The sequence below is a fragment of the Leucoraja erinacea genome, chromosome 13 (assembly GCF_028641065.1).
Source record: "Leucoraja erinacea ecotype New England chromosome 13, Leri_hhj_1, whole genome shotgun sequence".
NCBI lineage: Eukaryota > Metazoa > Chordata > Chondrichthyes > Rajiformes > Rajidae > Leucoraja > Leucoraja erinaceus.
The window spans coordinates 15,246,505-15,271,329 of NC_073389.1; the positions used below are offsets into that span (position 1 = coordinate 15,246,505).

Consider the following 24,825-nt stretch of genomic DNA (forward strand, 5'->3'; position numbering starts at 1 on the left):
AAGATCAGGGGTTGTGCTTCCTCAAGTGAGGTTTTCTTTATCAGTTTGACTATTCTAACAAAAGTCCGGTGCAGATATCAAAACCGGGCTGAGGTGAATCTGAAGGTGATATCCAAATTCAATACTTGCATTTTGTGCCATTGATGTGAAACAAATTTATGAAAAATTAGTATTTAAGTTGCTTTGTAGTTCACTGATCTATAGAAATTAATTTTCATTGACTCTTAAAGTAATGAGATCTTAAGTTATTTCCGACTGGCTATTTGCCATTATATTCTTTATTTTATTATAAAGCTTCAGCATTCAAAATGCAGGCTCAGCAAAACAGCAAGGGAGCAGTGTGACCTGCAGGCAAAAGTTTTCTTTCATGTGTCGGGTAAAACCCTGCAAATAAATTAATATAATCCATTACAGTCAAACCATTATTGGCACGCCTCTTCTTCTTGCGTATGGCGTGCACAGCCTAAAGTTGTAATACAACTTGTTCTGTTTGATCTTCAGTTTGTGCACGCCAGGTTGATTGCATTTGTCGACACAGTGTGGACCACGGGAAGGTTGCAATCTCCCACCCCATTGTCATCACCAAAATGTTAGTTCTGTAATTTTTTATGAAAGAGAATAAATGTACTTGCGACACAGTCATCCTTATTGAGCAAACACTATCGTGTGCTATGTAGAGTTACTCAGAGAGGAGAGAGCTTCTTATACTGAGTCTGAAGTTCAGATTCTCATCCCGAAACGTCACCCATTCCTTCTCTCCAGAGATGCTGCCTGTTGCACTGAGTTACTCCAGCATTTAGTGTTGAGCTTCTTTCACTTCTAGTTGGGCCAGCAGAATTACATTTAAAGCCTGTTGGCAGTTGCCTTTTTTTTCTTCTTGTATGTCACCACAAATTTGGCCTCTCAGCTGTGTCCTATTGATGGAGAGTTTTGCATCATCTGGGGTTGGGAGGTCACAATTCACTACATTTGTGGTTGTAGTTACATATTAACATAAATTCGGCCCATTGTCTACTCCGTCATTCAATCATGGCTGATCTATCTCTTCCTCCGAACCCCATTCTCCTGCCTACTCCCCATAACCCCTGACACATGTACTAATCAAGAATCGTGTCTATCTCTGCCTTAAAAATACCCATTGACTTGGCCTCCAAAGCCTTCTGTGGCAACGAATTCCACGGATTCACCACACTCTGACTAAATGCAAAGTGCTGAGCTCCCCTGATATTGCTGATACTAACCAACTGTGCAGATCTCCTATCCAGTTCTTCTTCTGAAATCAAGCATGAAACCTGCTTCCCAACTCACAGCCTGTTACTGGATTTGCCCAGTTTCCTCACCAAGTCAGGCGCTCTTTAGTGTGCATGGTCTCCTTCTCTGGCCTCCACAGTCAGTCACGTCTCACACGCTCAGGCCCCTTTTGTTTATGCAGAGAAAGAGTCTTTGGGAACTACTGTGCTCAAATTGCAGTTTTTGTATTTTGTTGGTGAGTTTCCCACCTCAGTGAATGTGTTGCAAACCCAAGCAAGCGAAGAAGGTTGCAAACATGACCCTTACTCACCTTTTACATGGACCTTGCAGGTCAGTGCTAGACCAGCCGATGTAGCTTGCATTTCACAAATCGGAGATCGTGGAAAAATAATGTTTTTTGAATTGACAATATTAAATGATTCCTAATGCCAGCTTATGCTGAAGTTGCTGCCGGTGCTGAGATGCATGCTGCTGCTGTGCTGAGGTTGTAAAATAGAAAATGTATTCAGTGTTACTGTAGCTCAACGTTTTGAAAATGTGCAGGTCTTTCAGATGATCATTAGTCATAAAACATCAGGCAGAAAAATGTTTCTACTGGGATTCCATAAAAGATCTTGCATAACAGAGAGTTAATTTAGTCATGCATCCAGATTACATTTGTCAGCTCCCTGCTGGTATTTATTTGTTGGATCTTTTTAGTGGCACATGGTTGAGACTTTTAACCCTAAAGTTTGCTGCTTTTATTTAGTTGGGATGCCAAGAGGTTATGCAAGACAGACCCCCCCCCCCCCCCCCCCCCCCCCCCCCCCCCCCCCCCCCCCCCCCCCCCCCCATGTGCCTTCAACTCGCTCCTTCTGATTTTACAGGGGGCAGGACAGAAACTGTGTTGGGTTGGGGGCGGGGAGAGACACAAAGAAACGCACTTGTGGTGGGCATGTTGGCCTTCTCAGTCTCAGTCCAAGAACCCTACACTTGCAACAACTGGGAATTGAAAATGGCACTAAATCTGGCAACTCTGTATACTGCCACAGGGTACTACTATGCACTTGTATTGCATATGAGAGGCTTATCTGAGATGTATCCAAGTGCATACGTGCAGTGATACTTGTACTGAACTGTTAACAAAAATGAATTTGACTGTACCTCAGTACATGTGACAAAGATGTCTAGAATTTAGGAGATTGAGAGGGGATCTTATAGAAACTTACAAAATTCTTAAGGGGTTGGACAGGCTAGATGCAGGAAGATTGCTCCCGATGTTGGGGAAGTCCAGGACAAGGGGTCACAGCTTAAGGATAAGGGGGAAATCCTTTAAAACCGAGATGAGAAGAACTTTTTTCACACAGAGAGTGGTGAATCTCTGGAACTCTCTGCCGCAGAGGGTAGCCGAGGCCAGTTCATTGGCTATATTTAAGAGGGAGTTAGATGTGGCCCTTGTGGCCAAGGGGATCAGAGGGTATGGAGAGAAGGCAGGTACGGGATACTGAGTTGGATGATCAGCCATGATCATATTGAATGGTGGTGCAGGCTCGAAGGGCCGAATGGCCTACTCCTGCACCTAATTTCTATGTTTCTAAAGTGCTGTTGAATCATTGAATCTAGAACGCAGGGAAACAGTCTTGGAAGTGGTCTACTTTATCACTCTACCCTGCCCCACCACTAAATATAAACATGGTTCATCTATGTTGACCTCTTTTATGTCTGATTTCCCAGAACCCTCAATTCCTTGATCTTTCAAATACATATCTATCTCCGCCTTCTAAATATTTTAAGACACAAAGTGCTGGAGTAACTCAGCAAGTCAGGCATCATCTCAGGAGAACATGGATAGGTGACGTTTCGGGTCCGGGCCCAAATTCAATATAGGAAAAACTGGAAAGGGGTCAGTCTGAAGAAGGTAACGGACCAGAAGCATCACCTATCCATGTTCTCTTGAGATGCTGCCTGATCTGCAGAGTTACTCCAGCACTCTGTCTTCTTTTGTAAACAAGCATCTGCAGTTCCTTGTTTCTAAAATTATAAATCTGTGTGCCAAAACTTTTTCAACCCTGTTGACTTTTCTAGGTGTTTGGTGGTGAAGACTGCTGGACCCAAGCGTACCTAATCTGCCTTTCCACCAAACCTATGGACATAATGTTTGGGTATCATCTATTGACCCTTCAATTTGGCACCTTCACCCTGACGACCCCAAACTTTTTCTCTTCTGATCAATCTCAAACCTTGGCCTCCAATCTTGCTTATTTGAGTTTTCACTGTTGGCCTTTGACACCAGCCAATAACCTTGGATATGGCCTGGCAATGAACCATGCTCTGGCCACTAATATACCTGGCCTTGGACTTCCAATGTTTCCAGCTGAATATTTACTTTTGAAGTAAATGCCATTGAAATTGTATTGGCATGTGTTATTTATTATTGTCACATATATTGAGATTCAGTGAAAAGCTTTGTTTGCATGCTATCCACTCAAGTAATTCTACAAATGAGTACAATCAAACCTTGCACAAGTAGTACGAAAAGTAAAAGGACATAGTGCAGAATATAGTATTACTGCATTATAGCATTACACCTACAGGGGGAAAGTCCCAGATCCGTGACCTTTCATTGGAATTGGAAATACGGACCTTGATGTTTTTAAGATGGAGAGAAAGGAGGAAAGGAGGGAAGAAATCCAGCAACTGCAGTCCTTTATAACCCCAGACACTGTGTTGATTAGATAACCCAGCTCTGGAATGCTCTTTGCAGCTCGCACACACAAAAATATGTACACACCTTGAAAGATGTGTTCTAGTAAATTGCTTTTAAATTGGCTACAGTGAAGTTGCAAACACATGTTTGTTATCTAGGAGCTTTGGTTGTTAAATATCTCAATATTTGCCAGCTCATTCGCACACTGTAAAGATGTATGGCAGATGAATAAGTGGGGAGCAATACCGTTTCACAATATTTGATATGACTCATCAGTTGTTCATTGTTGATTGAGATTGTGGTAGTATCTCAGCCAGTGAGCCAGTATATCTCATATAAACGTGATTTACATTATTTCCTTTACCATGTATCTGTACACTGCAGACGGCTCTATTGTAATCAGCTTTTGTAATGTAGCTATTGTAATGCAATGTCTTTCTGCTGCCCAGTTAGCAGGCAGTAAAAGCTTTTCACTGTACGCTGGTACACGTGACAATAAACTGAACTCGATCAATATAACTTTCCTTCTCCCGCATACCCCACACATTATTGTGGCGTAATTATTGGTAGCCAATGAAAGATTTTTTTGTAATCCTCTCAAATGCAAACAAGCCTCAGAATGTTACAGCTCAATAATCCCTGAGGTCTCAATGCAGTTTTGATTTGACAGTGTAATTTTCAGCAATCTAATTAAAGTTAATCTGATATTTAAATTGTTTTTATTAATCAAACAGTCTTTGCTCATGTGTTATTTCCACTGGGAATTGAATCGTTCCCCTTTTATTCAGTCATTCGATGACGTGTTGTGCTTGAGTGAGGTTTTGCACATCATGAAGCACTTGCAGAGGTGGCTCCAATCTGCACGTCAGGTGGGGGACAATCTCATGTTTTGTGACCTGGGCGCTACACCCTGTCCCAGGCCGGCTTGCTTGCCCCAGGTCTGGCTGTGGCCCCCACGTCGGCTCTCCTGCCCCAGGTGTGGCTGTAGTGCCCAGGTCGGCTCACCTGCCCCACACTCCAAATATGTGCAGATTTGTAGGTTAAGTGCTTCGGTAAATTGTCCCTAGTGCGTCAGATGGTGCTAGTGTACGTGGTGATTGCTGGTCCGCGCAGACACGGTGGATCAAAGGACCAGTCCGCCTGCCCCGGGACTGGCTGTAGCACCCAGGTTGCCCGCGCGTGCCCCGGGACTGGCTTCAGTTCCCAGTTTGCAAAAACTAATTGGAAAAAAAATACGTCTGCAGGCTGGATGATTTTGGGTTACTGGCCGAATCCAGCCCGTGGGCCTTAAGTTGCCGACCCCTGTCCTAGATGTCAGGTCTTGTTGTCCCCCCACCCCCCATGTTTTAAAATCGATTTCCGCCCATGCTGATAACTGGAAAATATATAGCCACTGTGACAAACTTAGTAATTCGGTCTAAGCCAGGCCAATCATAAAACACAGGAGCAAATTAGGCCATTCAGCCCATCGAGTCCGCTTTCACCAGTCGAGCATGGCTGATCTACTTTTCCCTCTCAACCCCATTCTCCTGCCTTTTCCCTGTAACCTTTGAAACCCTTACGAATCAAGAACCAATCAACATCCGCTTTGAAAAATACCCAATGACTTAGCCTCCACCACCATCTGTCACATTGAATAGTGAAAGGTTTGGATGGGGAGAGGATGTTTCCACTAGTGGGAGAGTTCAGGACTAGATGTCATAGCCTCAGAATTAAAGGACGTTCTTTTAGGAAGGAGATGAGGAGAAATGTCTGAAGTAGGAGGGTGGTGAATCTGTGGAATTCTTTGCCAAAGAAGACTGTGGAGGCCAAGTCAGTGGATATTTTTTCAGGCAATTCTTGATTAGTACAGGTGTCAGAGATTATGGGGAAAAGGCAGGAGAATGGGGGAGGGAGAGATATTTCAACCATGATTAAATGGTGGAGTAGATTTGATGGGCCAAATGGCCTAATTCTACTCCTATCACTTATAAATTCTACAGAGTTGCCACCCTTGGCTAAAGATATTCCTTCTCATCTCTTGTTATAACAGTCCATGTTCTGCAAGGTTGATAATCATTCAAGCAAACTGACTTGCTAATAGAATCCAAGCAGGTTACTCTTATCGCTTGGTATTTGGTTGCATCCCACTCGTTCTAAACCAGTTGGTCGCAAATGCAATAGTGATCTGCCCCAGTAAAGATCCGAATGAATAATGCATCAGGAGTCAGGGCAATATTGCCAGGAATGTGTGATTGTTAAATATATCAACAATTACATTTTTAGTTGCAACAGTATAACCGGCCTGTAAATAAAATGTACATAAACAATATATAAGAAACAAAAATGCAATAAATTAATAAGCACAGTATTTATGCAAACAAAAGAAAGTCCTTTGTGCAACCAATAACTGATATGACTTAGAAAACAGAAAATAGGTGCAGGAGGAAGCCATTCGGCCCTTCAAGCAGCTTCCAGTAACATCGTGTGTTCTTAATTCAAAGTTGCAATAAATTATGTACCTTTGACCAAGATGATTTTTTTTTTTTAATTTTGCTTGAAAAGCACGGCCTTTGTATGAAATTAGCTTGTGTATATTTAATTTTATGAGATTTTGTTAGTCACAGACACACTGTTAGGCATGGAGTTAAGGACTAGGAAAAGGATTTGTGACATTTCCAGGGTCTGATCCCAGCAGCATCAATTATGAGGAATGCAGTGGATAGCCACCAAAATGGCCATCTTCAGTCTTTTCATCCAAATGTAAGAGATTTCTAATCTGCTGGCCAGGTTCTCTGATGTTGTCATTCCACTGTTGGTTCCATTCTTCTCTTTCCAACTTGATTTCCGTGTCGACAATCCCTCCTGTTGGATTGCTGCCGATCCTTGCCGTATGGACCGGCCAAAACCCAGCATGGGACCAAATGCTTCCGCACATGCTGTTTGTTTGTCCTTAAACAGAAAACAAGCAAAAGATCAGAATTTCATGAATGAGGAATACAAAGGTCTTCAGACTGTGCAACTTGCTCCATTCTCACAGTACAGCAGCTCAGCAGTCGATTTGTTGCCACACAGCGCCAGAGACTCGAATATGATCCTGACCTTGAGTGCTGTCAGTGTGGAGTTTGTATGTTCTCCCTGTGACCATGTGGGGTTTCTCTGGGTGCTCTGGTTTCCACCCACATTACAAAGACATGCAGGTTGGTCAGTTAATCGTGCTCTGTTAATTGCCCCCCACCCCATCTGTAGGGAGTGGGATAACATAGAACTCGTGGTCAGAGTCGACTCGATGGACTGGCGGGCCTGCTACCAAACTGTATCTTTCAATCAATCAATCGAATTTCTGTGTCTTAAATGAAATACAAAGTGTTGAAGTAACTCAGCGGGTTAGGTGGCATCTGTGGAAGGAAAGTATAGGTGATGTTTCAGATCAGTACCCTTCTCCAGACTGATTGTAGTAAGGAGAGGGGAGCTAGGGGAGCTGAATAGCAGGTGGGGGCAAGATAAGACCTCACAATTGGTAAATGGATGCTGGTGAGGGATTTTATTGGCAGAGATGAAAAGGAGACAGAGGAATGTCAGATAAGAAGAGAAATCAAATGAAAAGTGAAGCCAAAGGGAGGGATGTAGGTGGAAGGGACTTAGGAGGGTGGGCTGAAAAGAGGGATGGGATAATGGGAGAAATGTTTGCGTTTGAGGGGGGCACAAAAAAAGAGAGTTGGGGAGGGAGGTATTCCATGATCATGCCTTTGAGGTGTAAGCTTGGGGTGTAAAATTGGTGAATTAATGTTTACTGTTACTCCAACATTTACTGAGTTACTCCAGCATTTACTGAGTTACTCCAGCATTTATTGAGTTACTCCAGCATTTACTGAGTTACTCCAGCATTTATTGAGTTACTCCAGCATTTACTGAGTTACTCTAGCATTTTGTGTCTATCCTAGTATGTTGCTACTGTACATATTGTAAATGCATACGGTGGCAGCAAGTGTATAATAATGATTCTATTTCTTAAAAAATACAGTGCAAGCCTCTCAGTGGTACATTAACAAAAATTCAATTCTTCTTTTAGGTGAAGATGATTTGTTGAGTCCTCCCCAGGGTAGCAGCACTGGATTGGAAGATGTAATGGAGCAACTCAACAATTCCTTTCCAAGCTCTCGGAGTAAGTAGATTTTCTAACGTTGACATGGTTGCAGATTATCCTTGCATGCTCTTCACCTTGACAGTGGTTCAAGCTCCTGTTAGCAGAAGGGAACCAAGTGAATGTTGTCAAGATGGCCACAGACTCAGGAAGGGTTTGGCTCTCTGTTGCTCCCCACCAAACAAGGTTGTCTCCTTGGCCCTCCACAATTTCCCCACCTCTCCGTTGCATCAACACCATTCCAATGGAAGGACTTTAAAGCATTTATATCTCTTGTTTCCCTTTCCTCTGATTCTCAGTCTGAAGAAGGGTCTCAACCTGAAATGTCACCTATTCCTTGTCTCTTCCTCTCTGACCCACTGAGTTACTTCAATGTTTTAGCAGCTGCAGGAAAAGCTAGAGTTTACAATTATTTCACTGGTTCTCCATCCAATGAAGAATACAGACATGAAGATGAGCCAAGTATGCATGGTCTCACCTGATAACTTAGAAAGTTAAAAAAAAACATTTATAAATGAATTTTATTCAGAATTAAAAATCCATACAAACCAGAAAACTGTGCAAACACTTCATACATTATCAGTGTTGTACACAGTAGTGCACACATTTTTGGAGAAGGCACCCTTGCTGCTTGTGGACTTGGAAAATGTTGGCACAGTGATCCTGATTAGGGATGAAACAAAGATATTTCTGCATATAGCCCCGTGTAAGTGCTTATCGCTACACCTTTGAAAACATTGTTCAATGTGTGAAGACAGTCTGCCAGGCAAATGCGATGGTGGACAGTGGATGATTAGGTCTCCCTTCTAGTATGGAGCAAAGGGCCCACGAGACCCTCCTAATATGCGATAAAGGTGCAAAAAAATTACACGGTGAAGGTTAACCAGATTAAGATCAGGGATCTGTAAATGTTTAAGGTGTCAGAGGGCATCCGAAGTGTCGTAAATGTAAGTGGGCAGGGACTGGACCTGGTTAGAAAGAACGGGGTCAATGTTGGGGGAGAAGAGTTCAGCGGGACAGATTAGGGTGAAGCAGCAAGTCTGCCTGGTCAGTCCTGATTGTGGGCAAAGATAAAAACCGGTAGTGCGGTGTTGGAAGCTGTGGTGGGAGAATAAAGTCCATGACTGTTGGACGCCAGTGGCCTGATCCTCATTGGTAGGGCCATGGTCCAGTTGAAGGTATGAGCATGTATCTGGTCTCTACAAGATGGAGGTCGTGTTGCCAGATTATCACCTTTGTCGGCAGGTTTTGGTGGCGGATGTCCAAGTTGGCTCAGGGTGAATGGAGCGTTGCATGTTCTCAGGGTGGTAGATTAGAGTGCATGAGAGGATTGTAAAAATCAATGCAGTCCATCTCCTGCCAGCGGTTGGCAACAAAAAGATTGAGACAAGGGGTGAGGCTGGAGGGATTGATCCAGGTAGATTGAGGATTTTGGAGACAAGAGGAAGGGCTGCAGTCTGGAGTGAGGACCCCTGTCCCAAGAAATAGGCACAAAGATGGAATCAAAATAAGTGCTCAATGTCAAGTCATGCTCAGAATTAATTTGGAGGAGGATATAGGGGGAATGAAGCTAAGGCTTCTGTAGAGTACTGATCATTCAGAAGTGATGGTAAAACTATGGCCAAGGGCAAGACTGGGGGGAGAGGTGGAGTTAGAAGAAACGGAGGAGAGGGAGATTAGCATGAAGCTGTTAGCGTGTGTCATCTTTGACATAAAAAGGACAAAAAGTCATCTTGTGCAGCATTGAAGGTGGCAGAGAATGAATTGGAACTGTGGACAACAGCAGCTTTGAGATGAGAGTGAGCCAGTGCAGTTGGAGCAAGGGGTCGAGAGCAGTGTATGTCGATGCGTGGTGTACAGCAAGGATCTCAGGATTCAATGAGATTTGTTTTTAGCATACCCCCCCCCCCCCCCCCCCCCCCCCCCCCCCCCCCCCCCCCCCCCCCCTCAACAGGAGTTGTTGAATGGCAATCAGAAGCTGTGATTCTAGCTTTTGCTGCTTTCCCTCAGCAAGAATAGTTTGTTAACTTGTGGACCAGGCATCAAACATGGAGTCTCCCTGAACTATGTACCACACCACACTGAGAACTTACCAGCAGAAAAAAATGTAAAGGTACTAGAATATAACACTGAAAAGCCAATGAAATATTAAAAATGAAAATGAAAAGCCAATAAAATATACCACTGAAAACATTGATCTCCTCTTGTTGCACACTGGTCGATATATTTTCCATACAATTAATAATATATGTAATGAAAACCATCATTAAGAGAACATAAAAGGAATTTTAGACGCGTGCATTAACCAAGAACACCTGCAAAGGAAATGGAACCAGGTGTTTTTTAAATTGATCATTAAAATGTCGACCTCCATATAAATATAAAACTGTTAGCGGCAGCAGTGGTTTTATTCGATTGTTAATCTTGGTATTGTCAATCATTTTAATATCATTCATTGAGATGATGGGTGGAGGGGACTGAGTATCTGAAATATCTAGATACCAATAATATTCCCCAAGGTAATTCTGTACGGCTTCCCCAGAGAGCTGCTCTACTGTTGTTCCATGCTGCCTCTTGTGTTGTGTAATGAATTAGGGCAGCTGTTCAATCCATGCAAAAGAGCTGACACCACAAAGCAGGCTACCTCCTTCCGAATGATTTATGAGGTGGTGAGTGGTTTTGCTGCAGGGGACGGAATATTTTCCGCAAAAGGTTTAGTATGTCTTCTTTCATGAAAGTAAACTTGTTTCACAGAGGGACCAGTTAGGTGCACGTTTTATCTGCTATATAGGTCCATTTTTGATGAAAGCAGTTGCGATCCAATTTCCCTTCCATTAACTGGCGCTCTCTTCATGAATGGCAGCAGGATGCACTTCTGCATTTGTCTGAATAAGTCATTTAGTTTGAATTTTGAGAAAATAAGCATGCAGGTTGGCAAATTGTGTGCCTACATGATAATTTTTTTGATGTTAGAAAAGTTGTTCAGACAAATGCAAATACACACATTTTCACTGATCAAAAATGAGAAATTGCTTCTTAATTACGTGATTTTTCTTTGAAAGGATATTGGTATTTTTTGCTTTTTCTCTATGCATTTTGCAAATGTAAAATTTTGAATGGAAAACCAGAATCTACGAATATGTTTTAGGTTGGTTTGATCAATTTGATTTCAGAACTGGATTTGTAAAATCACTAAGAAAATGAACGACGATTAAAATTGATCACATTGGTGACTAGATTTCTAGATTAAATATCCTTGGTTGCTAAATTAAAGTGGGATTACTGAGAATGCTGCAAAGGAGATAAGTATGCCGGTAAGCAGGTGAAAAAGTACCTGTTCACTGATTGAAAGTTGCAGAATTGTTCGCTATAATCAAATTATAAAGTAATGCGATAGAAACTAGAAATTTGGGTTTATAGAGTGTTCACATGTGCAAAGCAAGTACCAAACAATAGATAGGAATTGGCTCCAGGACCTGCCCTGAATAATCACACAGATGGCAACACTGATTGCATGTTCATCACTGGCATGCTTATCCATTGGCAGGTCACCTGCCTCAAGCCTGCAGCTTTCAGTGAGAGGAAAGTAGTCAAACTGGCTGCTGGAAATTACAGGGTGGTTACGATTACAATGCCGACAGAATTGAGTTGTATTTGGGCGGCACGGTGGCGCAGCGGTAGAAGACCCAGGTTCGATCCCGACTGCGGGTGCTGCCTATACGGAGTTTGTATGTGCTCCCTGTGACTGTGTGGGCTTTCGCCGAGATCTTTGGTTTCGTCCCACACTACAAAGATGTACAGGTTTGTAGGTTAATTGGCTTGGGTTTGCATACTTGGTATAAGTGTAAATTGTCCCTAGTGTGTGTGTTAATGTGCAGGGATCATGGTGGGTGGGAACTCGGTGGGCGAAAGTGCATGTTTCCTTGCTCGATATCCAAATTAAAAAACTAAACTGCTTCTGCTACAGGGACGGGATTTTAACTTTCAACCTTACCTTTCATTAACCTTGCCTTTACCGTATCTGAAGAATCACAAACAGGCTGGTTCAATTATTACCCCAACGATTAGCAATGAGGTTTGAAAAGGGATCCTCTAATTCCAATTGTCGCTATTCTGGAGGGCCCCATTCTTATCATTGGCAGCTGTTTTATGCTGACAAAGCACATTCCGTGCTTCCCATTTCACACCCATATCCGTAGAGGTTCAGACTTTGGGTATGGAAAATGGAATCACTAACGTGTACCCTCTTTCCAGGATCCTCCCTTAAATTCTTTTGCTGGGATTGATGACCTTTGTAAATATATCCGAAGGAGAATTCTCTCCGTGATTTCAATCCATTTTTTGAGAATGAGATCTAACTATATCACTTGAGTTTGAAAGCAGTAACAGAGAATAAAAGTAAATCACTAATTTGTGCTTCAGAAACTGAAGATAGTGGGGATCATGCTACCTTGAAGATTACTTCTCTTCTTGTTGTGGATGAAATCCTTTGTTATCACAATGTGTTACAATCAAATGACTATCAAGACTTGAGGATGTGATGGCAAGAACTGGTATTAGTTTAGTCAAACTTGGAGACAAGTGAGATGTAGTCCTGTGACGTTTGCTTCACAAGTATTGCCTCCTGGTCTTGAGACTGCAACAATCTGATGTCATCGTATTCTATCATTGAGCAAGAGCTACAATTAATTGTTCCTATTATTTATTGGATAAGACATGTTTTGAATTATTAACTTTTTTTAACCAGGTGGTGAAATTGCACAAAGTGTTATGTAGCTATGATATGAGTGAGATAGCCAGCCACAATACTGATTACATCAACTTCCTTCAAAAAATTATATTTGAATATTATTTTTATAGATTTGATCGTTTTAATTAATGCTTGATTCTAAATCAAAGCAGGTTGCATACAAATAGTATCTGAGATCAAGTAAATCGTTTTGTATAAATGCTAAGGGCGGCACGGTGGCGCAGCAGTAGAGTTGCTACCTTACAGCACCAGAAAACCGAATTTTATCCTGACTGGATGTTGTCTGTATGGAGTTTCTGTCCTGGGCCTCCTCCATGGCCAGAGTGAGGACCACGGTAAATTGGAGGAGCAACACCTCATATTTTGCTTGGGCTGTTTGCACCCCAACGGTATGAACATTGACCTCTAATTTCAGGTGGTCCTTACTATCTCCTCCCCTTCTCATCTCTCCCTCAGCCCTCTGGCTCCACATCTTCCTTTCTCACCAAAGAATGCAAAGTTTATAGGACCAGAAATCAGATTATGGTGAATAGAGGACTCATAAAATGGTAGGTTATGGTTAGTATATTGTGTATTCCACAGTCGGGGTGATCTTAAGTGTTAATTATCTTTGTGGAAAACTTGTAGGCTCAAACGGCTAATAGGTCTACTTCAGACCTCATGCTAGCATCTGATTGCAGTACAAAGGTGGAATTAAAACATTGAGAAACACTAACCTTCAGTTGAGATCTGCACTTTCTGAATATTGGTTGACATCCAATGCAATTTAATTTCAATGTGTTTATACAGGAATTACTGTACAAAATATTGATTTAGCACGTAATGATACTCGTCCTGAGACAGTTTCAAACTGTGCGTCTTCATTTTCACACCCAATTGTTTGCATGAAAATGTTTAACTCTCAGTGTCGACATTCATCGACTGTTGTTGTTTCTTCTTTTCTCCCTTTCCTTTCATCTCATCACCTAAAGGGAGGGATGCCTCTGGAAAGAAAGTGAAAGAGGTTGGTGAGACAAACTCACTGGCGCAGTAATGCTGCTTGGGCATGTTTGCTTCTTCCATTTGTTTCTGGCATCTGCAGCAGATATATTTTGATGCGCATTTCACACTTGCTGTCTGATATTACTACTAATAAGTACTGGACTGTGCTATGAGTTTGTTGATGCAGTGATTCAGCTTTTAAAAATACTGCCTGAATGATAGCAACAAATCAATGGTTGTCTTAACATGCTTATTTTTTAATACTTATAATTATATAAGTAATTCTATCTTAGTGATGTGACTGTGTGCAGCTTATTTCGTTCATTTATTTTTTAATTCATGTGGGGCTAAGATCAATAGTTACCCAAATTAGCTTCTGGGAGGGATGTATAATGCATCCTGTTAAGATATTTGAAGTTTATTTGCAAGTTGGGAAGTCAGACTGCAGCAGAGGGTCGACACAACAAAGTTGGCCTTGACCCAAAACGTCACCTATTCCTGTTCTCCAGAGAAGCTGCCTGACCCGCTGAATTACTCCAGCTTTTTGTGTCTATCTTCGGTGTAAACCATCGTCTGCAGTTCCTTCCTACACTGCAAAATATGGTGACTGTGCCTTTTAATTATGAGTCATCACCCATCCAAATATTTACTGCCTGACGCCATTTTGTAGGATGTCTCATGGGGTAGTTATCTGTCCCCAACAAGTCCCTTCTGTAGATAGACACAAAATGCTGGAGTAACTCAGCGGGACAGGCAGCATCTCTGGATAGGAGCAATGGGTGGCGTTTCAGAATTCTGAAGAAGGTCACAACTCGAAATGTCATCCATTCCTTCTATCCTGAGATGCCGCCTATCCCGCTGAGTTACTCCATCATTTTGTGTCCATTTTTGGTTTAAACCAGCATCTGCAGTTCCTTCCTACACAAGTCTCTTCTGTAGCCTGCTTCCTGTGTGCTGTACGGAATACCATACAGCATCAACAAAACTAATTTCTGCCTTTGTTATTAATTATTTTAAATTGTATTATTTGCAGTGCTATAGTTCCATACTAAATGCTAGTTAACCATTTTGTGTTTTAAGTGAGAAAAACTTTTTTTTGTGAAAATATTAGTTTATCAAAAAAATAACCGCTCAATTTATTTTTTTAAATAATCGCTGGTTAATCTTCAGGTTTTATTGTATTGAACAATTTTTATTTTCTAAAGTGTGAGGTTCTTTTATTCAATTATCGCGGAAAGGTTGGTGTGAGTATAAAATATTTTGAGTAAAATCTTTAACAACGAGAATACTCTTTTTTAAATTATCTGATTGTCATGCTTAATATTAACCCGTCCTTACTGTTATGTGTGAACTGCTTAGCTTCAGGTAGATTTCCTCAGAGTAATGCAATACCACTTTGAATGCAAAGTTTGTGTTCACTATTATTAAAGATAAATGTCTAATACAAGGGATGCAAAAGTTGAACCAAGCAATAACTGGGAAAACTGAAATTGTTCAGGCATTAGTGTTGAATTGCTGACTTTTATTCTCCAGGCGTTTCATTCTCATTTCTTGTGATTGCTGCCTTTGCGATTCATTGCAGCAATAGGATTGCCCTGATCATCACATGCAATGTGGCAATGGATAGATTATTTGACAACACAGGCAGCTTTAACAATCAAATCTATTCCATTTGCAGAAACAGTTTGGTTGATGTAAGGGTATTGAATAAAACACTCTCAGCACAAATTGCTTTGAGTTAGCAGTTTAATTAAGTGCCATTTGTTTCTAAAATATAACTAGTTATGTTACAATATAAAAAATGGAGAAAATCATAATAGATATGTTGCACAGTGACATCCTCTTGCACCTGAGGGTCAATGTGTAGATTACTGGGCAGCAGATGCAGGATATGTTTCATGGTTCCATGTCACTGACAGCAGATATGATTTGTTCAGTGGGTGCAACATTTGTTTAGTTTATTATCAAGTGTACTGAGGTACAGTGAAAAGATTTGGTTGCGTGCTAACCAGTCAGCGGAAAGTCTATACATGTTCACAATCGAGCCATCCACTGTGTGCAGATACATGATAAAAAGAATAGCATTTAGTGCAAGATAATGTCCAATTAAAGATAGTCTGAGGATCTCTGATGGGGTAGATGGTACCTTGGACTACTCTCTAGTTGTTGATGAGATGGTTCAGTTGCTTGATAACAGCTGGGAAAAAACTGTCCCTAAATCTGGAGGTGTGCCTTTTCACACTATTGTACCGCTTGCCTGATGGGAGAGGGGTGAAGAGGGAATGACAGCATGTGCTGATTATGCTGATGGCCTTGCCGAGGCAACGTGAAGTGTAAATGGAGTCAATGATGAGACTGATGACATAACCTCAGGGAATTGAAGTTGGTATTACTTGGGGTGGAGTCCCTATGTCAGAGGCAGGATTAGCCATCTCACTGGGTGCTGCCAATTAAGTTATTGAACTGGTAACCGGAGGCCTGGATTTTGATCCAGAGGATAGGGATGAATTACACCATGGCTGCTGAAGTATTGAAATTCAGGTAGTTAAATAACTTTGGAAAAATAAGCTTGTATCAATAATAGTGGCCAATTCATTTTGTAAAAATCTTATTTGATGCACCTATGTTCTGAAGGGAAGGATGCTTGCTATCCGTGGCTTGTTTGGTTATTCTGTGACTCCGTAACTAGCCTTGAATGTTTTTTCACACTGACCGCATGATATAACATGGGAAACCTCTCACTTCAGGGAATAATTGGAGATTAATGCTGACCTTGGCAACAATGCCCAAGAATGAATTTTCAACAACCATCACAGAGCCCAGAAAAGTGCGACTTAATTGAGTCTTAATAAGGTTACTAGAACTGCACTACCAACGTGCGTTTGAATGCACAGCTTTGATGTTTGATCAATGTACTCATAACCATAATATTTCACAAAACGATAAGCAATGTTTGAAAGCCTGTGAGATAATGTATTTTATTAATATTCTTTAAAAAAAATTAAGATTTAAAAATCATGATGTTATTATCCCTTGCAGTTCACTATTTTTGCAGGTCTTTAAAAATATTTCAATTCAGATCATGTGATAAACCAAACCTGGTGAAATTAAATGTTAAAGGGACAAAGTGCTGGAGTACCTCAGCGGGTCAAGCAGCATCCCTGGAGAACATGGACAGGTGATGTGTTATCGGGTCAGGACCCTTGATCAGACTTCTTCAGTCTGAAGAAGGATCCTGACCTGAAACGTCGACCATCCAGATCCTCTGGCGATGCTGCCTCACCCGCTCATTTACTCCAGCACTTTGCGTCTTTTTTTTAGTAAACCAGCATCTGCAGTTCCTTGTTACTGCTTCTAGAAATTAAATGTTACTTTATTCCATGCGCGTTCAGCCAAACTGAAAGGTATTGGCAAACTAATTATCATTGTTCATCACATCAGTTCACATCTTTGCAAAATACATCATGATTTCTTGCATAGTTATAAAAAAAATTGCACTCATCTGCTTTCCTGCTGGCGTGGCAAAACCATAATCTGCTCAACCTTGTACTTCCCCACCCTCCCCATACTCCAAGGGTCTTGGACAATGACGCTGGTAATCATCTCTGCTTTCTTAATCCTCTGCAGGTAACAATGTAGGCAGCCTCTTCCATATGGTGGACGATCTTGGCCGAGCAATGGAAACCTTGGTGACGGTCATGACGGACGATGAGGTGGCAGAGTAACCAGATGTGCTTTATAACAACATTGGCTTCAGATGTCAAGCATGATTTTTATATGTTCATACAAAATATAAATGGATTGAACCGTACAGGTTTACAAGCTAAAAAAAAGAAAACATCTATTTTTTTGTGAAAGGTAGTGGTAATATACTGTAGATTTCAGTAGTTTCCTAAGTCTGTTATTGTTTTGTTAACAATGGCAGGTTTTACAGTTCTATGCAATTGTACAAAAAAAAGAGTGAAAACATATAAAATCTTGGTAGCTACATACCTTGCCATTTCTTTGTATGGAACGTGTTTCGGATTGTTAAATTTGTAACAATAATGAAGATTGTTCACTAAAAGGGTGCTTTCTAACGAATAATACATAATTTTATTGTTTATAAACCCCCATCCCCAGAACAAGACAATTTTGAAATGGTAGGAGGTAATGCGTTTGTCTTTGCAACATTTCAGCTATAATCAAATAAGAAAAGATGTTCACGATCAGTGTTAATCTTTATTTTTCTTCTCAATCAGTGAAAATATTGTAGCACATAGCAGAACCAAAACTCTTTACCTGACGTCTCCATCTTTTGAATGAAATGCCAGGAATGAATTGCTGCATCTCCCAAGAAATCTCCATCATTCGAGTATACTCATCATTTATTGGAGAGATCTTCTTTGTTTGGCATTAGATACCTTTATCTACAAAAAAAAGTCTATAACAATCATGTTAATTCTACCTCATTGTTTTGTTTTGGCTAAATTTTACCACCATTTTAGTTGTCGTTTGAAACAGGAATTCTTCGACTCATGAGTTAGATGCATAGAATTTGCCAATGGATTTCTGAAATCAATCACATACAAAGCCTCTCCCACATTGGCAGTAATTTTCAAGACCATTTGTGGCTGTTTGGAGTTACATTATCTTTCTAATGCACCCTCGAATCGACTTTTTTAAGGTGTCATCCGTTTTCTAATCCATTTAAATAAGGTACAAATTAAGGGTTAGTTTACCACAGATGTTACTGCTAAAATAGGTATTTGCTTGCAGCAACTGTTTTCTCAGTTGTGATTTCATTAAATAGAATATTAGTTTTTGGGGTGAGTCAAAAAAAAAACAGATGCAATATCTGAATTACTTAAAAAAATATCATGAAGCATTTGAGTTCACTTTGTATGACCTGAATGTATTTGACAATGGAAGTAATCAGCATAATTTGGTGCATAATTATCACTATGGCATGTTATGTCATTTTAACCAGTATTGTTTGTTATTCAAATATCATCATAATATATTGCATTATACATTACATTAACATCTTCAATACAATACTAATTGTTTTGTAAAGTATATTTTCCTTCATAATCACCACATATCAAATTCCACACAATATATGCCTTACTATTGTATTATATATTGCTTTACTGTGTATACAATTAAAGCACGCAGTTATATTACTTATATTGGCTCTTTATTTTTACCCTGTTGTGCAAAATAGGCTACTTGAATTCACTCTGAAGAAGAGTCTCGACCCAAAATGTCACCTATTCCTTCTCTCCAGAGATGCTGCCTATCCCGCTTAGTTAATCCAGCATTTTGTGTCTTATCTTCAGTGATGACTAGCATCTGCAGTTCCTCCCTACACATTCAAGTGTTACTGTTTATTAGATTGTGGGCATTAGTTATACTTTGCAAGGCACCAATTTCTGCAATTAGCAATTTTTCCTGCCTACCATATTTACCAACGTTTGTGATGAAACAACACCATTTTGCTTCTTTTCTGCAGCGAAACCTGAACATTACCAACAGCATAGGAATAGATTGCAGCTGTTTTTGCAGCTATCCGTACTTTCAAATTGATCTTTATCGATATTATTTAAAGAAACATCCTAGCAGCCTTGAGCTTCCATTCAAAGATTGTGCTCGGTATTTGATCAATGGGTTGTGAGTATTTAGTTTAGTGAAACAGCTTGAAGCAGGCCCTTTGGCATGGAATCCTTGCTGACCATTGATAACCTATTGACAATATTCTGTGTTACCTGACTGCCCCATCCACTCTCTACACCTTATGTACAATTTGCAGAGGCCAATTATCCTGCAAACCTGTACGTTTGTGGGAAGAAACCGGAGCACCCGGAGGAATCCCATGCTGTCACGGGGAGAAAGTGCAAACTCCACACGGATCGCACCCGAGGTCAGGTTTGATCAGTCTCTCACACTGCGAGGCAGTAGCTTCTCTAGCTGTGCCTCTGCGCTGCCCATTCGATCTGTAGAAAGTTAAAGTGCAACTTTCTAGCTGGGCAATGAGGGTTAAGGCAAGAGCTGGGTCTGCGTGCTAATGCATTCCTCCTCTCCAGAGATACTGTCTGGCCCGCTGAGTTACTCAAGCATTTTGTGTCTTATCTTCAGTTAACTCGCAGATTTGTCCAACATGAGAGATCAAGGAAGATTCAGGTACCAGGTGCCTGGGATTTTTATTTCCCAAAGTGCAGACTCTACGTAGAGGTGATTCCCACATTGAAAGCCAACGACAGAAAGGTTGGTGTGGGAAGGGGAGTTCAAATGTTTCAAATGATCCAGCAATCCTTGGCAAACAGACTGCAAGTGTCTTGACATAACGGTCGCCTGATCTGTACAAGGTCTTGCCAATATAGAGAAGGCCACATCGAGAGCACAGAATGAAATAGATGGAAAAAGTGCAGTGGGGATCTCTGTCACCCTGGAAGGGCTGTTGTGGTCGTGGGGAAGACGTGGCATGTGATAGATCACATTGAAAGTGGTGGAAATGTTGGAGAATGATGTGTTGGATGTGGAGGCTGGGTAGGGTGAAAGGAGAGGACCAAGGGAACTCTATCCTTGTTCTGTCTGCGGAGAGTGAGAATGGATCTGCGGGACACAGGGTGGACAGGAGTGGGGGCTCCATCTGCAACAGCAGGAGGGAAGCCACATTTACTGAAGAAAATAGTACATCACACCTGTCCAAGAGTGAAGAACCTCTCCAAACACACAGTCCACAGTTAATCAGTACCAATCCCAATATTGGGCCTCCTACCAGGGAACGAGGCCTGGCAGCTAATGAAACGTCAGAACAGAAACATTTTTGGGACCAGTGAGTATAATTTGTTTAGTTTTAAAATAATGACTGAAAAACATAGGACTGGTGCACAAATTAAAGTCCTAAATTGGAGCTGGGCCAATTTTGAAGGTAGTAGACAGGAACACCTGTGAACTACTGCAGATGCTGCTTTACACCGAAGATAGACACAAAATGCTGGAATAACTTAACGGGTCAGGCAGCATCTCTAGAGAAAAGGAAAAGGTGAGTGTTTTGAGTCGAGAGCCTTCCTCAGATCCTACAACTTACTGTTTACTAAAAATGGGATGTGGTTGGAGCTTTTAAAGAGCAGATTGGATGAGTTCAGCATGTTCCTGTTCAAATGAAGGGCAAGGCTGGCAGGTTTGGGGAACCCTGGATAATGAATGATTTTGAGCCTCCGGTCAGAAAAAAAAGGATGAGGCATACGTAGGGCATTGGCAGCTCACATTAAGCCAATCCCTTGGGCGGCGCGATGGTACAGCAGTAGAGTTGTTGCCTTACAGCACTTGCAACGCCGGAGACCCAGGTTCGATCCCGACTACGGGTGCTGTCTGTATGGAGTTTGTACATTCTCCCCGTGACCGCATGGGTTTTCTCTGAGATCTTCGGTTTCCTTCCACACTCCAAAGACGTACAGGTATGGTGATAAATTGGCTTGGTATTAGTGTAAATTGTCCCTAGTGTGGGGGGAAATGTCAATGTGCAGACTCGATGGGCCCAAGGTCCTGTATCTTTTTTTTAATCAAAGAAATGTAGTGTACTCTTGAGTACACTTAAAAGGCGAATGGGGAAGATACAAGATAGCTCTGACAGACAAGATAAAGGAAAATCCACAGGTAAGTTAAGAGCAGAAGCGTAACGGAGAGGAGAATAGGTTTCCTTAAGGGTCAATATTGTTTATGTTCAGCCACAAGAGATGGGCCAGGTGCAAAATGAACACTTTTCATCGACGTTTAATGAGGAGAAAGTAATGGAAATAAAGGAATTGAGGACAAATGATTGCAGCTTAACTACTTAAAGCTGGAGAATTCAAGGTTCATATGGTTTGGTTGGAAGCAACCCAAGTGGAATTTGAGTTGCTGTTCCTCCAGTTAACGTGTGTCCACACCCTATCAATGTCGGAGGCAGAGAGGTAAGTATGGGAATTTGAAGGGGAATTTAAATGGTTAGCAACCAGGAGACCGAGCACGAGAGTTCGGCGAACAGTAACCTAGGGCATAGTGGTGTTGAGGTAATGTCAGAGAATCGGGTTCGATCCCGGCTACGGGTGCCGTCTGTATGGCGTCTGTCCCGCTGAGTTTCCCCAGCATTTTATATTGATATCTCTGATAAGTCAGTATTATGGATGCAAATATTGAAAATCTATTTTAATACTAAATGCATAGTTGACTAAAGAAATGAAAAATAAATCATGAAGGTTTTTTGCTTTATTATCGATTGAAACTGTACAATCCAAGGCTTGTTAATCTATTTTCTGGTACTGCTCATTGTGAGGATGTTGGAAGAATATTGTCTATTGCCTATCTTCATTATCATTCACCACAGATCTTTTGTGGAACATTTTGACACTGCAGATACTGTAATCCCCATCACCCTGTTTATTTCCCTTCCACTACTTACCCCATCTGCCCACCACCCTCATGCTCTGTCCCCACTGCTCGCTGCTCCTCTCCCTCTGTTGTTCTCATCTGCCATCATACTTCCTTTTTTGGTTCACTACTGATTATGGAATCTTGAGCAAAGATTCAGATTCAGATTCAGATTCAATTTTAATTGTCATTGTCAGTGTACAGTACAGAGACAAAGAAATGCATTTAGCATCTCCCTGGAAGAGCGACATAGCACCACCTAACAAGTGCTGGAGTAAAGGGCCTGTCCCACTTTCATGACCTAACTCATGACCTTTTTTACTCGTGGATATTTACCATGTTGAAAAAACGCCCCAACCTATTTGATGCCACGAGTACTTACGACTAGCATCACGACCTACCCACGACCTCGCGACGACCATGCTGCGAGTGTGAGTCAAGGGCAAACTCGGCAGAGGTCATGAATTGGGTCGTGAAAGTGGGACAGGCCCTTAACTCGGCAGATTAGACAGCATCTCTGGAGGACATGGACAGATGGTGTTTTGGGTTGGGACCCTTCTTCAGGCTGATTTTAGTAGGGGGAAGCTGGAAAAGAGTTGTAGATTGGACAGAGCCTGGCAAGTGATAGATTGACGCAGGTGAGCAGGGTTCAGAGAGGCAGATGGGTGGACAAAGGATAGAGGTGAAAAGGAGGCAAAAGGATGTGGGATAAGGAGGGGAGAAGGGTGAGATGTGAAATGCTTTTGATTTGGGAATATATGTTCAGGATTTCATTCTTTCAATTTTGTTTGTTAAAAACACATGCCTAATCTTTGCACATTAAAGTCAATGAATTCAAAGCAGCAAACCATTGGCAATATTTATTTCTAAACTTACAGTACTTAATATCCAGGGCTTCTGTGAAGAAGGACTCTGTGTACAAGGGAGACTTTCATTGATGCTATGTGAGAAATGAGTCTTTGCAGCTGAATTTGTTTCCAACAGTGAAAATGATTGGGTTCAGATGCGAATTTGTCGTGAACTTTCCTCTGCTTTCAGAAAACAAGATTTCAGTTTCTTCAGCAGCAGCCATGAATTAATCTGATGAAAATGCAGACAATGATATGCCTGGTGTTTTCTGATGCACCTCAAGAGGATTTAGCGTTGTAAATGTATTTATATAAATATCCCGTTGGATCTTTGATCAAAGGATCAACTTGGTCTGTTTAAATATTTTATTGAGAATATCTGGGGGTAAAAATAGACTATTTATACTATATATATATAATAGACTAAAAATAGACTATAATTATTTCCAGAACCGAAAACAAGGGGCAAAAAGATGTAATCTAGTGGTCAACGTGTAGGAGTAAGATCTCCTTTGTTTTACCACTATTCTCTACCCACCCCCAACGCACTCAACCTTCACTTGTCTCTGTGCTTGCAGAAATCCTTTTGCAATTCTATATTTGTCTGCTTCTGCCTGAGAATGATGTTTGCAGCATTTTTTGTTTTGTTTCATTTTTTTTTTTGCAATCAGAGCATTTGTGTTGGAGCCAGAATGTTGTTAAATCAAGATTAGATCCAGTTATCTGAACAGACAAATATGCTGATGCTCCATTTTACCACTCGGATTATGTTCCACAAAAAACCTGCCGGAAGGGATATTTACCTTTGGCCCTCTTTCTGATGGAAGTAAGGGATTCACTGATGCTGTTTGTAACGGAGCTCGAGAGCTTCTTCTGATGTTTGTTTTAGTTTAGTTTAGAAATAAAGCGCAGAAACAGGCCTTTCGGCCCACTGAGTCTGCACCGACCAGCAATCCACGTTACACTAGTACTGTACACACTACACACTTGGGATAATTTACAATTTTTTACAAAAGCTAATTAACCAACAAATCTCCACGCCTTTGATTGTGGGAGGAAACTGCAGCACCCGGGGATGATCTGTGTCTGGCTCTGTGAGGCAGGAGCACTACCTCTGTGCTATAGGGCAACCCAAACATGTTCTGACTAACATTTATCCCTTCGGCATTATTGCGACGTTTTAAACTGAGGCAGAGGTTGATATAAAGATCTTTATTTGTCAAGATAAAGAGACTTTCCCGCCTTCTTTAGAAATTGAATCTCTCAATCTCAAAGTTTTTATACCCTTAAGGGCGGCATGGTGGCGCAGCAGCAGAGTTGCTGCCTTACAGCACTGACAGTACTGGAGACCCGGGTTTGATCCCGACTACGGGTGCTGTCTGTACGGAATTTGTACCTTCTCCCCGTGACCGTGTGAGTTTTCTCCGAGATCTTCGGATTTCTACCACACTCCAAAAATGTACAGATTTGTAGGTTAATTGGCTTGGTATAAGTGTAAAATTGTCCCTTGTGTGTGTAGGATAGTGTTGATGTGTGGGCATGACTGGTCAGTGCAGTCCCGGTGGGCCGAAGGGCTTGTTTCTGCGCTGTATCTCTAAACTAAGATCAAAGATAACAGCAGGTGATTCAAAATAAATACAACAACTCCAATGATATTGTTTATTTCGATAGTTTGAGTCTGACAAATGGTTTCCTTGGACGACTCAATTACAATGTAGCTGCCAAGACACCTCTAAATGTCCCAACAATCATCAATTTATTTTTTGCTCAGTATTGTTATTTTGTGCCGCTT

General features: G+C 41.3%; 1 protein-coding gene across 14 annotated transcripts in view; it reads left to right on the plus strand.

Annotated features, from left to right (window-relative positions):
- dmd (dystrophin) overlaps positions 1-18,960 on the plus strand; it is a 1,582,845-nt gene extending 1,563,885 nt beyond the window's left edge. For 13 of the 14 annotated variants that reach the window (XM_055644513.1, XM_055644515.1, XM_055644517.1 and 10 more), the window contains 2 exons: positions 7,989-8,081; positions 17,419-18,960. In XM_055644513.1, the coding sequence (XP_055500488.1) occupies positions 7,989-8,081; positions 17,419-17,516 (191 nt within the window). In that variant the 3' untranslated portion in view covers positions 17,517-18,960. Of the gene's footprint in view, positions 1-7,988; positions 8,082-13,781; positions 13,814-17,418 lie in introns of all 14 variants that reach the window. The other variant, XM_055644518.1, reaches the window with a different exon arrangement.
- Positions 18,961-24,825: the final 5,865 nt, after the last annotated feature.